The following is a 12496-nucleotide window of genomic DNA, read 5'->3' on the forward strand; positions in this document are numbered from 1 at the left end:
AGAGATTAACTGAACAGAAAAGCTAAATATTGCTAGTAACCTTGATTTTCCTTGCATCCCACATTACCCTCCCTCTGGAAGGTATTGAAGTAGAGTTCTTCCTATGGGTGTTTACAGATGAGGATGTGGAGGGAGGCATAGACACTCCATAGTAATCAGAATAGATACAAAGGAAATAAAGGAAACCAAAACCTAAACACAACATGAAACAAAACATACTCCCCATAGCTCTGACACATGGATTAGGTAAGATCAAAAGCATCATCCCTCCAAATTCAGAATTAATCATAAGAACTTAAATGAAAAAGACGAAAAGGTGGTCCTCATCAACATTGCACAAATAGCTCGGGATATAGCAAAGGGCCTAGGCAGTGATGTTCTTCATTTTGTTCTTCTTATTAGTTGCTCCCTGTTGTTCAGCTCAGGTCTTAACAAAATGATGTAACATTTGGGAGAAAAGATGCAAGCCAGCAGCCCAGAGCTGGAGCCTAGGATAGAGAAGATCTCTACAGCAATGATGTATTTCCCCTTGGAGCTCAGGTAGCCTGGAACAAAGGACAGCCACATGCCACAGAAGACCACCATGCTGAATGTGATGAACTTGGCCTCATTGAAACTGTCCGGCAGCTTCCTGGCATGGAAGGCCACAGCAAAACACAGCAAGGAAAGCAAGCCCATGTAGCCCAAGACAGAGTAAAACATCACCACAGACCCTTCATTGCACTCCAGGACAATTTGTCCCCCCACTGAGTTCATGTCAACGTCAGGGTAGGGAGGATAGCTTGACAGCCAGAGCGTGCAGATGGCCACTTGCACGAGGGAACAGGAAAGAATGATGAAGTTGGCTAGTCTCCTCCCAACCCACCTCCTCATCTGGGATCCGGGCTTTGTGGCCATGAAAGCCAGCACCACGGTGATGGTCTTTGCCAGCACACAGGAAACAGCCACTGAGAAGATGATGCCGAAAGCAGTTTGCCGAAGGACACACGTCACCTTTGTAGGGCGACCAATGAAAAGCAATGCACAAAGGAAGCAGAGCAGGAGGGAAATGAGGAGGGTGTAAGTGAGGTCCCGATTGTTGGCCTTGACGATGGGAGTGTCATGGTTCTTCATGAATACTCCAAGCACCAGTGAAGTGATGGTGGAAAAGGAAAGGGCTGTACAGGTTAAACTTATCCCCAAAGGTTCTTCATGAGAGAGGAAGCTTACATCCTTTGGAATACAGAAATCCCGGGTGTTGCTTGGATAGCTTTCATCTGAGCATTTCTTGCAATCTTCCATGTCTGGAAAAAAATACAGTGTGTGGTGTTAGTAAGTGGATTTGCCATTAATTTCAGCGACAGGCTGTACACCTTCCTTTCAAATAGAAGTTTCTGTGACTGTACTGCACATACTTGGACTTCTCATAGTTGTTAGAAGGCCAAGGAGAAATCGCAGGAGAAAGCACCACAGGATAATTCCTCCTGTGGTGCTGTTGTAATTTTGGAAGCATTGATTGTGAGGGAGCACAAAAAGTTTGGTAGTAACATTAAGCAGGCAGGAAATTTTCACGTTGCTATAATTTCACTTGAAATCACCATGAATTCACTTAAATTCACCATGGTGACCTTGCATTAAGAACATCATCTGGAAAGCACACCCAATCCAATTCAAGAGGAATTGAAGGAGTCCAAGAATGAAGGCATGAAAACAGAAATTTATTTTGCAGAGGTTTCATAATATTCTGTAAGCTGTCCAGAGAAGACAGTGATGGATGTCCTATAAATCTAAATAAAGATTTTTTTTTTCTGAGAAGTAGGAGGTCATCCATCTGCATTTTGTTAACTTGAAGCAGTAAACCACATTTTAGAATCCCATTGAAGAGGAGTTTCTAATGATCATTTTCTAAAGCCATTTCTCAATTCAGACACCAATTTGGGTAGCTGTTCATCATTTCCAGGATTGTAGCATTTCAAATATTCTTGGATGAATGCAACTTCAACCATACAAATGGTCACACCCCAACACACACAAATATGCTTACACACACAACTTGAAACATGGACACACACACACACATAGAAACTGATTTCTTCTTCAGCAACCTCATCTCAGACTGTAGTCACATGTCTCTGTTTTTTGCATTCATCCCGTTTTCTCAATCTGAGCAATGTGCCTCTTACCTTCTTGTTGTGAAATCCTCCCATCCGGACATGGAATGCAGGTATAGCAGCAGAACGGCTCCCCTTCCTTCACCTTCTTGCTAGAACCAGGATGGCAGCTCTCAGTACATACAGAAACTGGTCGTGTCTAGTCCAAAGATGAAAAACAAGTGCAGGCTTGAGAGTAATTATCTTGAGAACATTAAGGCTCTGCTCTCTTTACATTTTTCTGAAATATGTGAATTGGCTCAGGAAGGTATCTTTGTTGCAGTCTTAAAAAATACTTTTTAAAAATTTGTAAAGTGGAAATTGGGTAATTTACAACCTTCAAAAAATCTGAGTGTTTGCACTGACATTTCTGGAATGGACAGGTATGAGAAATATGAGTCAGTATTACAACTGCAAAAATAAAGTAAATAGGGCCTACACACAGGCACACACAAACTGGGTCAAAAGCCTTTGAAATACGATCCCATTGACATGCTTTGACATATGAGAAGAACCTTGCTCATTGCAGCTGTGTTGTCCAGTTGTCTCTGAGTTGTGGCCACCCTTTGAAGGGGAGCCCTCAGAAATTTTCTGTCCAGGCAGCCCTGCTCTGCTGTTTCTGATTCCAAGGATGTGGCCACCTTGAGAGATTCTGCCCTTTCTGATGGGGGCTTCCTCTTCTTTTTCTCCCTTTGTATCCTCCAGTGAGTTTTCCCTTCTCAACATGCGGAAAGCAGCATTAATGTTTGCAAAACAATGAGGAGATGCCCTGTTTCATGATGGACCTACTTGCCCCTGGAGAACAGTTTTATTGGTAGTACTTCACTGTTGAAAGTTTGGAGTTTCTAAGCATATTTCAAGACTTATAATCAAATAACAATGTTTGATTATTAATTTCTCCTACGATTTGTCAAATAATGAACTTAAAAACATGGCATATCGGGCTGAAACACCTGGAAGCAACTTGTTCCATAAACTCATATGTTGCATTTTTGCTAATAAAACATCATTCTGAATTCTGCAAATTATTGTAGGTAGTTGCATACAGAATCAGACACCTTTCAGACTAATTTTCTTCAGAAATTGTTTCCAATACCCTGTACTTGATTAAGCCATCCATGCCATGGTACATCATCTTAATTGCTGGGGAAATTTTGGTCTGGTGGAGCTTGAGGATGAAACCTCAAGGACTGAGGGGATATTTCATAAATAGAATGATTGCACCAACTTCTTCAGTCTAATATACCCATAACTGTTTGTGACTATGATGGACATATTTGGGAAGAAAACGCTTTTCACAGTTGTAAAGAAGAGCCCTCTGTTAAAACCCTTTAAAGGTTTTGCTGGCTCTCTGTTGCTGATTTTTCTGTCACATATGTGTGAAAATAAGGACAATATTATCTTAAGAAACAGACTGATGCTTTCTCATTCCTCGAGGAGTTTCTGGAATGCTACTGTTTTGAATGTCTTTTTCTACTTTTACGTACATTTTTTTAAGAGTCCTGGTGACTCAAGAAAAGCTGCATTACAGACAGATTTTTTTCCTGCATGCTCAATACCGAATAACTTAAAATAATTGATTCTTACACTTAATTTTTTTGTTTAATTTGTGAAGCACTTTAATGTGACACATAAGGTGATGTCTCACTTGTTACATCAGCTCATGGAATGTGAATTTTGTAAGATAAGGCTCTTCTCAAGTATCCAATGAATTGATTTTAGATAGCTGCATGGAGATTGGGACACCCCTCAAAACCTCTGCAAAGGAAATATTACCTGATTAAGCCACCTGTGCCATGTTATTGCATCTTCGTTAATGCTAAACATTTGGCCTGTTGGTATATGAGGATCCATCCTTCCAACAGGGATACGATGAAATGATTGATTTGAGGAAACAATCCAGTTGATCACATCTAATCCAGACACTAACTCGCCATCCTGGTCAAAGGAAATCTCATCCCCAGCACTGTTGTTAAATGAGACGGCTTTCAGGAAACGATGAAGCTAGAGTGAAGAGGAAAAGAGGTTGTTGGACTTTCAGGCACAAGGGCTACAGGCAGTAGGTGAATGAAGTTTTTGACGGGGAATATTTTAGTGAAAGATTGCTCTCAGAAGAAGAATTAACTAATGGGGAAATGAGGACAGCAAGAGGGGTGCTTGGAATATGGGAACTTCTTTGATGCCTGCACATGAGCAAATATGGAAGATGGGAAATGGGAAGAAACAATTAGCCAATTACCTCCTGCCACAAAGCATGTTTCTGAAGCTTCCATCTCCATCCATTCACCTTTGCTTTGTATTTTAATCTAGTTGAGCGCAGGGTGTGAAGAGCGTGGGCCACTGCATAGACTGCATTGTAGATGCTGTAGCTGTACCCAGTCATGCTCATTTCGAAAAATGGTGCTGGGAGGCTGCCCAGATACTCCTCGCCTGTGCAAGTGTCCACATCCCTCTGCCTGGCAAAGCTTGAATTTGGGAATATACAGCCAAAGGCATTTTGCCAGAAGTCCTTGATAAAACCATCCCCTTTGGTGCTGAGGGGATTTCTCTGCGCAAGGAAGTCTTTGAATCCTGCTGGGTTGTGGGAGTGAAATGTGAAAGCAATGGCACTATTGAACATTTCTGCATCCCAGTTTCTTTGGTACCAAAAGGAAGCAAGCTCCATCTGGGCTGTCATTATCAAGACCTTTCCTTTTGGTTTATTTACCTCTCCCTCTTGTCCTGAGATATATGTAAACCACCTCAGAAACACTATGGAATAAGAGTTTCCGTACACTACCAGAACTTTAGCTGTGCTACCCATGACTTCCTCATATATTTGTATACCCATTTGTAGCATTTCAAGAATTTTATAATAAAAACTGAATTTTGGTATTCTTGCAATAAATGCAAAGCAGATACCGTTCTCGGAAAACAGTGGAGAAACAGTTTGCACAAATCTTTCTGCTCGGTCAATCTCCATGACCAGGAGTCCAATCCAAGTCCACTTAAAATGCAGAAGCAAGGAGAGAATGCCTGCATTCTGCAGGACTTCCTTGGGAAACACCTGGTAGAAGGGAAGGCCTGGTGTTTTATCATTCATCATTGGAGCAGGGCCGTAGGTCAGCTGAAGAGAGATGGATTGGGAAAGACAACATTGAGTACATAGAAATGCACACTTTCAGATCATTTCACACCCAGTATGTCAAATGTGATTACTACTACCATGTAAGTCTTTTTGCAATTGTTCAAATGGTACCCGTCTGCCATACTGTCTGGTAAAGGACCACAAAGTTTATTCATATCAAATGAAAAACTGCAGGGGAACATCTCCTTAACTCTCACCTTTCTTCAGGAACTGGCATAACATAGATGAGTTGCCATCAGGGAATCTGTACCTTCTAGCTTCTCTCTACTTAACTGAGGTGAAAGGTTAAGAACCCTGCTGTTGCAGCTTTTTGAAAATCCCACGCATGTCTTTCCCTTTCATCATGCATGGCACCCTGGAAGACAAGCATGGTTTGCCCAAAATTTTTCTTTTCTTCTTTTTTAATAATTGTAAAATCAGTTTGATTATTCGCTGCAGGGTGAAATTTGTCACATCACTTGTGGAGTAGTCTTCCACAAAGGAGTCTGAGCTGCATTCCATGCAATAAGGAGCAGTGGAACCTCTTGTTGGTTCCATTGATAGAAGGTGAAGTCGCATTGTCTCAAACACACTTGAAACAAGTTCTGCCCTGGAGCCTCAAACTTGTTTGCAACCTTACTTAAAACATTTCAGCCTTGCAGCAGGCAGCCCTTGATTGCTGACACTTGGTGAACTGTCTCGTTAGACAGGATGTGCCCTTGCCATGTTTTCTCATTTCTGCAGAACCCCAACCAACTGTGGCATAGTGGCAGATGGGCATAAGTGGTCCAGGAATGCTTTGGCAAATGTTTGGAACATTTAGAAAAGAGAACAGAGGAGGTGGTGAACTATCTGAGGGAGCATACTAAGTGAAAGGTATGGATACATTCATATTTTACTGAAAATAACTATTGCCACAGGTTGCAAAGTTTGAGAGCCTTTGCATATACTCATTTGGGTTCCCCTGCTTCTTGAAGAAATGGAGCCATTTGTTTTCATCCATTAGCTTGCTGTTGTACTAGAAACAGTGAGCACTTTGGAAGAACACAGGCTGAAGTCAAACAGATTAGGAAGAAGAATATTGCATAAGAGGTCAATGCAAATGTGTACCTGATACAGCAGAGATGCTGAAACATATGTCTCACCACTGCTTTCTGCATAAATAAAATCAGGATCTCACATTAATTTTGAATTATGAATGTACCATTTTATTCATAATTTGTTTAGTGTATTGTGTTTCTAAACTCCATCTGAGTATACTTGCAGTACTCCTTTTTTAATTACAATGCAAAAACTGGAATCAAGGGGGGAAATTAAATTGCATAAATAAAGAAATAAAAGTTAAGAAATCACCATTTCAGGAAAGTTTTCTGTGAATATGAGATATTTTATATTACCTGGAAACTGACCACTACATTCAACAGCTTGCCTTGAAAGCATCACCCCAAGCTTTCCCACTGTCCTTCCCATGTTCTTTTTAGAAACCAGCCAATGATCAAGAAATTGAACTGGGGTTTTTGTCCAATGCTTCACACCCAAACTGAAGGAGAGAGAGTTCTACCTGTGGAATCTTATAGACATCCAGAAGAGTTGCTGCGTGAAGAGAGATTTCAGAATCTGGTCCCCCAATGATTGCTACTAGGTTGTGCTGGACGTTACATATGTAGTTGGGGATCAATCTCTGCAGTGCCGATATAAATAGCATTGTGGCCTGATAGGTCCTCCTAGCATTGTCGTAGCTGTCATAGATGTGGAAGCCCAAGGTGAAGTTGGACAAGAGCTGAGGGTTTGCATTGATTTCCTTCACTGCGAATGCCAGAGCCATGATTTGCTGGTAAGCCTTAGACACAGCACTAGAAAGAGGGTTGCATTTTGAAGACAAGAATATTTCATTTGAAGGATAAACCTTCCTGTGAATTGTACAATTATTAGTACGTGCATTAGGATTGACATTTCAATACTGTTATAAAGTTTTCCACAAGCCACTCTTAAGATCCTTTGCCTATTGTTGTTCCCTGTTGCTGCTTTCAATTTACGAGAAGAAATGTTTTAAGTTGCTGATCTTTTGCCAATTTAGAGTCTATGCTTAAACTGGATTTACAAATTGTATTGTTTTACTTTTTACAGTAACCCCTGAAAGCTATTGTTCGAGAGAATTGATCAATTAACATTGAGGTGCCTCAGCTAACTGAATGCACACGTTGAGATGGCATATATGAGAACTGGCAAATAGGAACAGCTTTTGAAACTTCACCACTGGAAACTTTTCATACCAGGATGGCCACATCCTTTTTGAGAATAACATCTGATCCCTGCTAAAGAATGTGCTTTAGTTGTTCACAAAAGTCACTCAAAGTTTGCTTCCTGCAATTGATCCGCTTTACATATTCAGTATAAAAATTGATGAACAAAGAAATGTCATAATAGATAAGAGCCTGCAAGTTAGCTCCATAGAAGATAGTGTGGATTACTATATTGCCTTCTTCATTTCAGCTCACAATTTATTTTTGTGAGAGAACGACAGAATAACAAGAAAGGAATGAACAGGTAATTCAAAGATTACTTTTTCATACGTGGGGAGTGGAATGCAACTTAGTAGTGCAAGTCATTAGGGAAGTCAAGGGGGTAGTTGGGGAGGTGGGAAAGCAAATGTGGTATCTCTGAATTGCGAAAATAAGCTGTGGTGACAGTCATTTGACATGCTACTCAACCTAGCACTGCAGTGCTGGTGCACCAGAAGGAGACACAGATATACAGAAAACTTCCCACAAACAACACAGAATTTGAGTAATACAATTAACGGCCGAGCAAATGCAAGGTGGGAGGGCTAATAAAGTAACAAAGAAATTAAATATCATTTGGATTCTGAAAATAAACTATTTCTGGGATTTGTATCCTGAGGGGGAAAAGATGCCTTTCTTTTCCCACATTCTTTACATTTGTTAATTTTTTAAATGCAAGTAAACCATGGTTTGGATTTGCAGCTTTCAAACTGGTCATAGAAATAATAATACCCACACCACATGGAATGAAAAACTGATCAAAATAAACCTTACACAAACTCGTCAACTGATGCAGGAGGAGGAACTTTGAAGAAGGTTGCTGGGCTGGAGAGGAAGCCACCATGAGATGCAATGGTGCCAATGATGAGGTCTCCTGGCTGATAATACATGTGAAGAGGATGGTGCGGATGAGACAGCCTGCATCTCGCCTGCCCAATGGAAGCCTTCCAGACCAGCTGAGGAAACACTCCCAGCAGCAACACCATAGAATATAGGAGCATTACGACAAGGACAAGCAGTTCAAGATACAGATCTTGGGGACTTGCATCATACTGTTAGAGCAACCATGATTAAAACTACCTCATGCTTACAGTATTATTACCTGATGGGTCTGATTCATGAGATTTCTTTATTCATGCGATATCTTTGCTGATGATGCCCCCAGCTCTAACTCCTGCTGGACCTCAATGTAAATATCCTCCAGGTGTTTTGCTCCTGTAACTTTATGTTACCACCAAAATTCCACAGGGCTTTGGGAAAGAGAATTGTCAGTCTTTGTGACTGAAGCCAAAACACAACAAATGTGGAAATTATTATCTTCATAATTAACATCATTTCATGTCTTGTTAGTCAATAAAAACAAGTTGAAGATTCCCTCTGGAATTGTTGAAGAAAAACGTGTTTGAAAAGTCACTTCACAAAATTGCCACCTCCCTCCATTGTTCCCTTTGAGAGACCACACAAACACAGAACTTCTCTCTCTCTCTCTCTCTCTCTCTCTCTCTCTCTCTCTCTCTCTCTGTTTCTTCATATTCCCGCATTAATCCAATTGCAGAGCACAATTTTCAGTGTAGTTATCCACTTGTGCTCATTTCAACCATTTTTATCACTTTAATTTGTTTTTGTATTCAAACACAATCCAAACTTACACTATGACTCTTGGGTAAAGAACAAACTAGCTACAAGCTTCCAAATAAGGTACAGAGTAATTTATAACATCCTAGTCAGGTTGGCAGGTGCAGAGTAGTTGACAATACAATAATAACAACGCAATGACAGTTTGATGCCTTCATAAACAGAACAGTAACACAGATTGGTCAGCTGAGAACAATACAATGGAAAATATTACAGAATGTACTGCATTTACATTTCAATTGAGTACATTCCTGAAACTTAAATTGATTTTCATGTTTGTTTAAAAAAGTTAATGTATGCTGTTGGGAAATCATTCATATAGAGTTCAATTGCCATGGTCCAGCAGCAGGGAGGAGTTCACTACAATGCTGCAAAACACTGTCCAGTGATTGGCTGTAGTGCACCAGCCATGTGAGGCTGTTTAACTTGATAATTCTTGCCTAGATTGTGAATTGTTGAAGGAATGAAGGGGGTACATTGTAACAAGGGGATAATTTGCATCAAGGGAGCAGCTGCTGAACAGAACACCCTTACATATTTAGCCATTGGCTATCCAGTTCCTGTAGTGTTGGGTAAAGAGGACTTCTAGCAGCTTCTTTGCACTTCTCAAAATGGACTCCAACATTTCAAAGATCTTTAAACAAAACACACCAGGCACTACTACTACTTCTTCTTTGATTTATTTGGACATTTTTCCACACAGTACTCAAGGATCACATTCTTTTCTGGACACTTCTCAGTCCTTCTTATCTTTCACTTCAAACTCTGTGCATTGGGGTTTGTTTGTTACTTCCTTCCTCCTTACTTAAGCTAGTTGAAAGACCACAGGATTTCAACAAGCATCAGAAATAAGCATAGTTCTTCACTGCAAATGCCTGGTTAGTAAATAAAAACTGGGCATTCCTTGAGATTCTTTGAGGAAACCTTGTTTCTGCTTCCCAGTTAGATGGCAGGGGATGGTTGGGCTTTGAGAATTCCACAGCAATCCAATGCTGGCATCCTGCAGATGCAATGGACTGTAAGCACACTGCTGACAAGCTAACTCAGATGATGACTAAGCTCATGTACTAGCTTGACTGAGAAGAAGTGAAAGCAGCTAACAACTTCCAAATTATGTACAGAGTATTGTATAACCTACTAGTCTGGTATTCTGGTGCAGAATAGTTGGCAATAGAATAATGACAACACAATGACAATTTGATGCCTTCATATACAGAAGACTATCACAGATCAGCCAGCTTAATTCAATGCAATGGAAAATATTAAAGAATACAGTGTATTAACATTTTGATTGAGAAAATTCCTGGAACTTAAATCCTTCCCATGGGTGTTTTCTGATGAGTATGAGGAGGGAGGCATAGACATCCCATATTAATTACAAGAGGGAAACTGGAAATAAAATGAACCAAATCTGAAACAGAACTCAACACAAAACAAAAGGCCCCATAGCTCCAATATATACATTAGGTAAGACAAAAAGCACCATCCCCCAAATTCATACTGAACCACAAAAATCCAAAGGAAAAAGACAGAAAGGTGTTCCTCAGCAACACTGCACAAATAGCTCGGGATATAGCAAAGGGCCTAGGCAGTGATATTCTTCATTTTGTTCTTCTTATTAGTTGCTCCCTGTTGTTCAGCTCAGGTCTTAACAAAATGATGTAACATTTGGGAGAAAAGATGCAAGCCAGCAGCCCAGAGCTGGAGCCTAGGATAGGAAAGATCTCCATAGCAACAATGTATTTCCCCTTGGAGCTCAGGTAGCCTGGAACAAAGGACAGCCACACACCACAGAACACCATCATGCTGAAAGTGATGAACTTGGCTTCATTGAAACTGTCCAGCAGCTGCCTGGCATGGAAGGCCACAATGAAACACAGCAAGGAAAGGAAGCCCATGTAGCCCAAGACACAGTGAAACATCACCACAGACCCTTCGTTGTACTCCAGGACGATTTGTTCCCCCACTGAGTTCATATCCACATCAGGGTAGGGAGGAGAGCTTGACAGCCACAGCATGCAAATGGACACTTGCACAAGGGAGCAGGAAAGAACAGTGGAGTTGGCTAGTCTCTTCTGAATCCACCTCCTCATCCGGGATCCAGGCTTGTTGGCCATGAAAGCCAGCACCACGGTGATGTTCTTTGCCAGCACAAGGGAAATAGCCACTGAGAAGATGATGCCAAAGGCAGTTTGGCAAAGGACACCAGTCACCTTTGCAGGATGACCAATGAACAGCAATGCACATAGGAAGCACAGCAGGAGGGCAATGAGGAGGGTGTAGGTGAGTTCCCGGTTGTTGGCCTTGATGATGGGAGTGTTGTGGTGCTTCATGAAAACTGTAAGCACCAGTGAAGTGAGGATGGATAATGAAAGTGCTAAACAGGTTAAACTCATTCCCAAAGTTTCTTTGTGAGACAAGAAGCTAACATCCTTCAGAACACAGAAATCCCGGGTGTTGCTTGGATAGCTTTCATCTAAGCATTTCTTGCAATCTTCCATTTCTGAAAAAAAATAGAATGTGTGGTGCTAATAAGTGGATTTGACATTAATTTCAGCTACAGGATGTACACCTTCCTTTCAGATGAAAGTTTAGGTAGGTGTGCTGCACATTCCTGAGCTTCTCTTAGCTGTGAGAAGTCCAAGGAGCACTTGTGGATGACACATCTTCCATTGGTTTGAATTAATCTCAGTAGAAAGCATCACATGTTAACTCCTCCTCTGGAGATGGTTTAAATTTGAATGTATTGACTGTTACCGAGGACAAATAGCTTGGGAGTAAAGTGTCTCAGGAAGGATATTGTCACCCATTAGTAACACCATCCACTTGAATTCCACAAATTGACATTGCAATGAGAAGGTCAACTGGAAAGGACACCCAATCCAATTCAGGAGGAATTGTCAGAGTCCAGGAATGAAGGCATGAGAATAGAATGTGTGGTGCTAATAAGAAACCTCTTTTGTTGCGGAAGAATTATTCTGAGAAATAGGAGGTCAGGCTTTTGCATAGTGTTTACATGAAGCAATCAATCAAATTTTAGAATCCCATTGAAAAGGAAGTGCTAATGCTAAGCTTCTAAAGCCATTTCCCAATTCATACACCAGGTTAGGTTTCTGCTCTTCTTATGGCTACCTAGAATATAGCACTTTAAATGCTCTAGAGTAATTGCAAATACAAGGCAAATGACCCCCTCCCCCCACACACACACCTTACTGGAAACATCACCATACACAAAGAAACAGTGCTTCCTGCTTCAGCAACTTCATCCCAGACCCTAGTCACAAGTCCCTGTGCATTGCATCCATTCTGCTTTCTCTGTCTGAGCAACGTGTCTCTTACCTTCT

At 41.0% G+C, this 12496-nt stretch overlaps 1 protein-coding gene across 1 annotated transcript; it reads right to left on the reverse strand.

The window, feature by feature from the left end:
- Positions 1 to 381: 381 nt before the first annotated feature.
- LOC123027825 (vomeronasal type-2 receptor 26-like) lies at positions 382 to 8518 on the reverse strand. The gene is made up of 6 exons (XM_044439070.1): positions 8292 to 8518; positions 6797 to 7088; positions 4369 to 5235; positions 3906 to 4133; positions 2163 to 2289; positions 382 to 1283 (listed from the first exon to the last, which is right to left on the reverse strand). Exons 1-6 carry the CDS (start codon positions 8516 to 8518, stop codon positions 382 to 384), a joined length of 2643 nt encoding a protein of 880 aa, XP_044295005.1.
- Between the last annotated feature and the right edge of the window lie 3978 nt (positions 8519 to 12496).

This window comes from Varanus komodoensis, unplaced genomic scaffold, assembly GCF_004798865.1.
Source record: "Varanus komodoensis strain SLA01 unplaced genomic scaffold, ASM479886v1 scaffold344, whole genome shotgun sequence".
Taxonomy (NCBI): domain Eukaryota; kingdom Metazoa; phylum Chordata; class Lepidosauria; order Squamata; family Varanidae; genus Varanus; species Varanus komodoensis.

Coding starts and splice junctions, on each gene's coding strand:
- LOC123027825 (XM_044439070.1), bottom strand. CDS start 8,518: ATGCTCCTATATTCTATGGTGTTGCTGCTGGGAGTGTTTCCTCAGCTG. Junction 7,089..8,291: donor GCATCAGTTGACGAGTTTGT/GTAAGGTTTATT, acceptor CCCTCTTTCTAG/TGCTGTGTCTAAGGCTTACC. Junction 4,134..4,368: donor AACATGCTTTGTGGCAGGAG/GTAATTGGCTAA, acceptor TCTTCACTCTAG/CTTCATCGTTTCCTGAAAGC.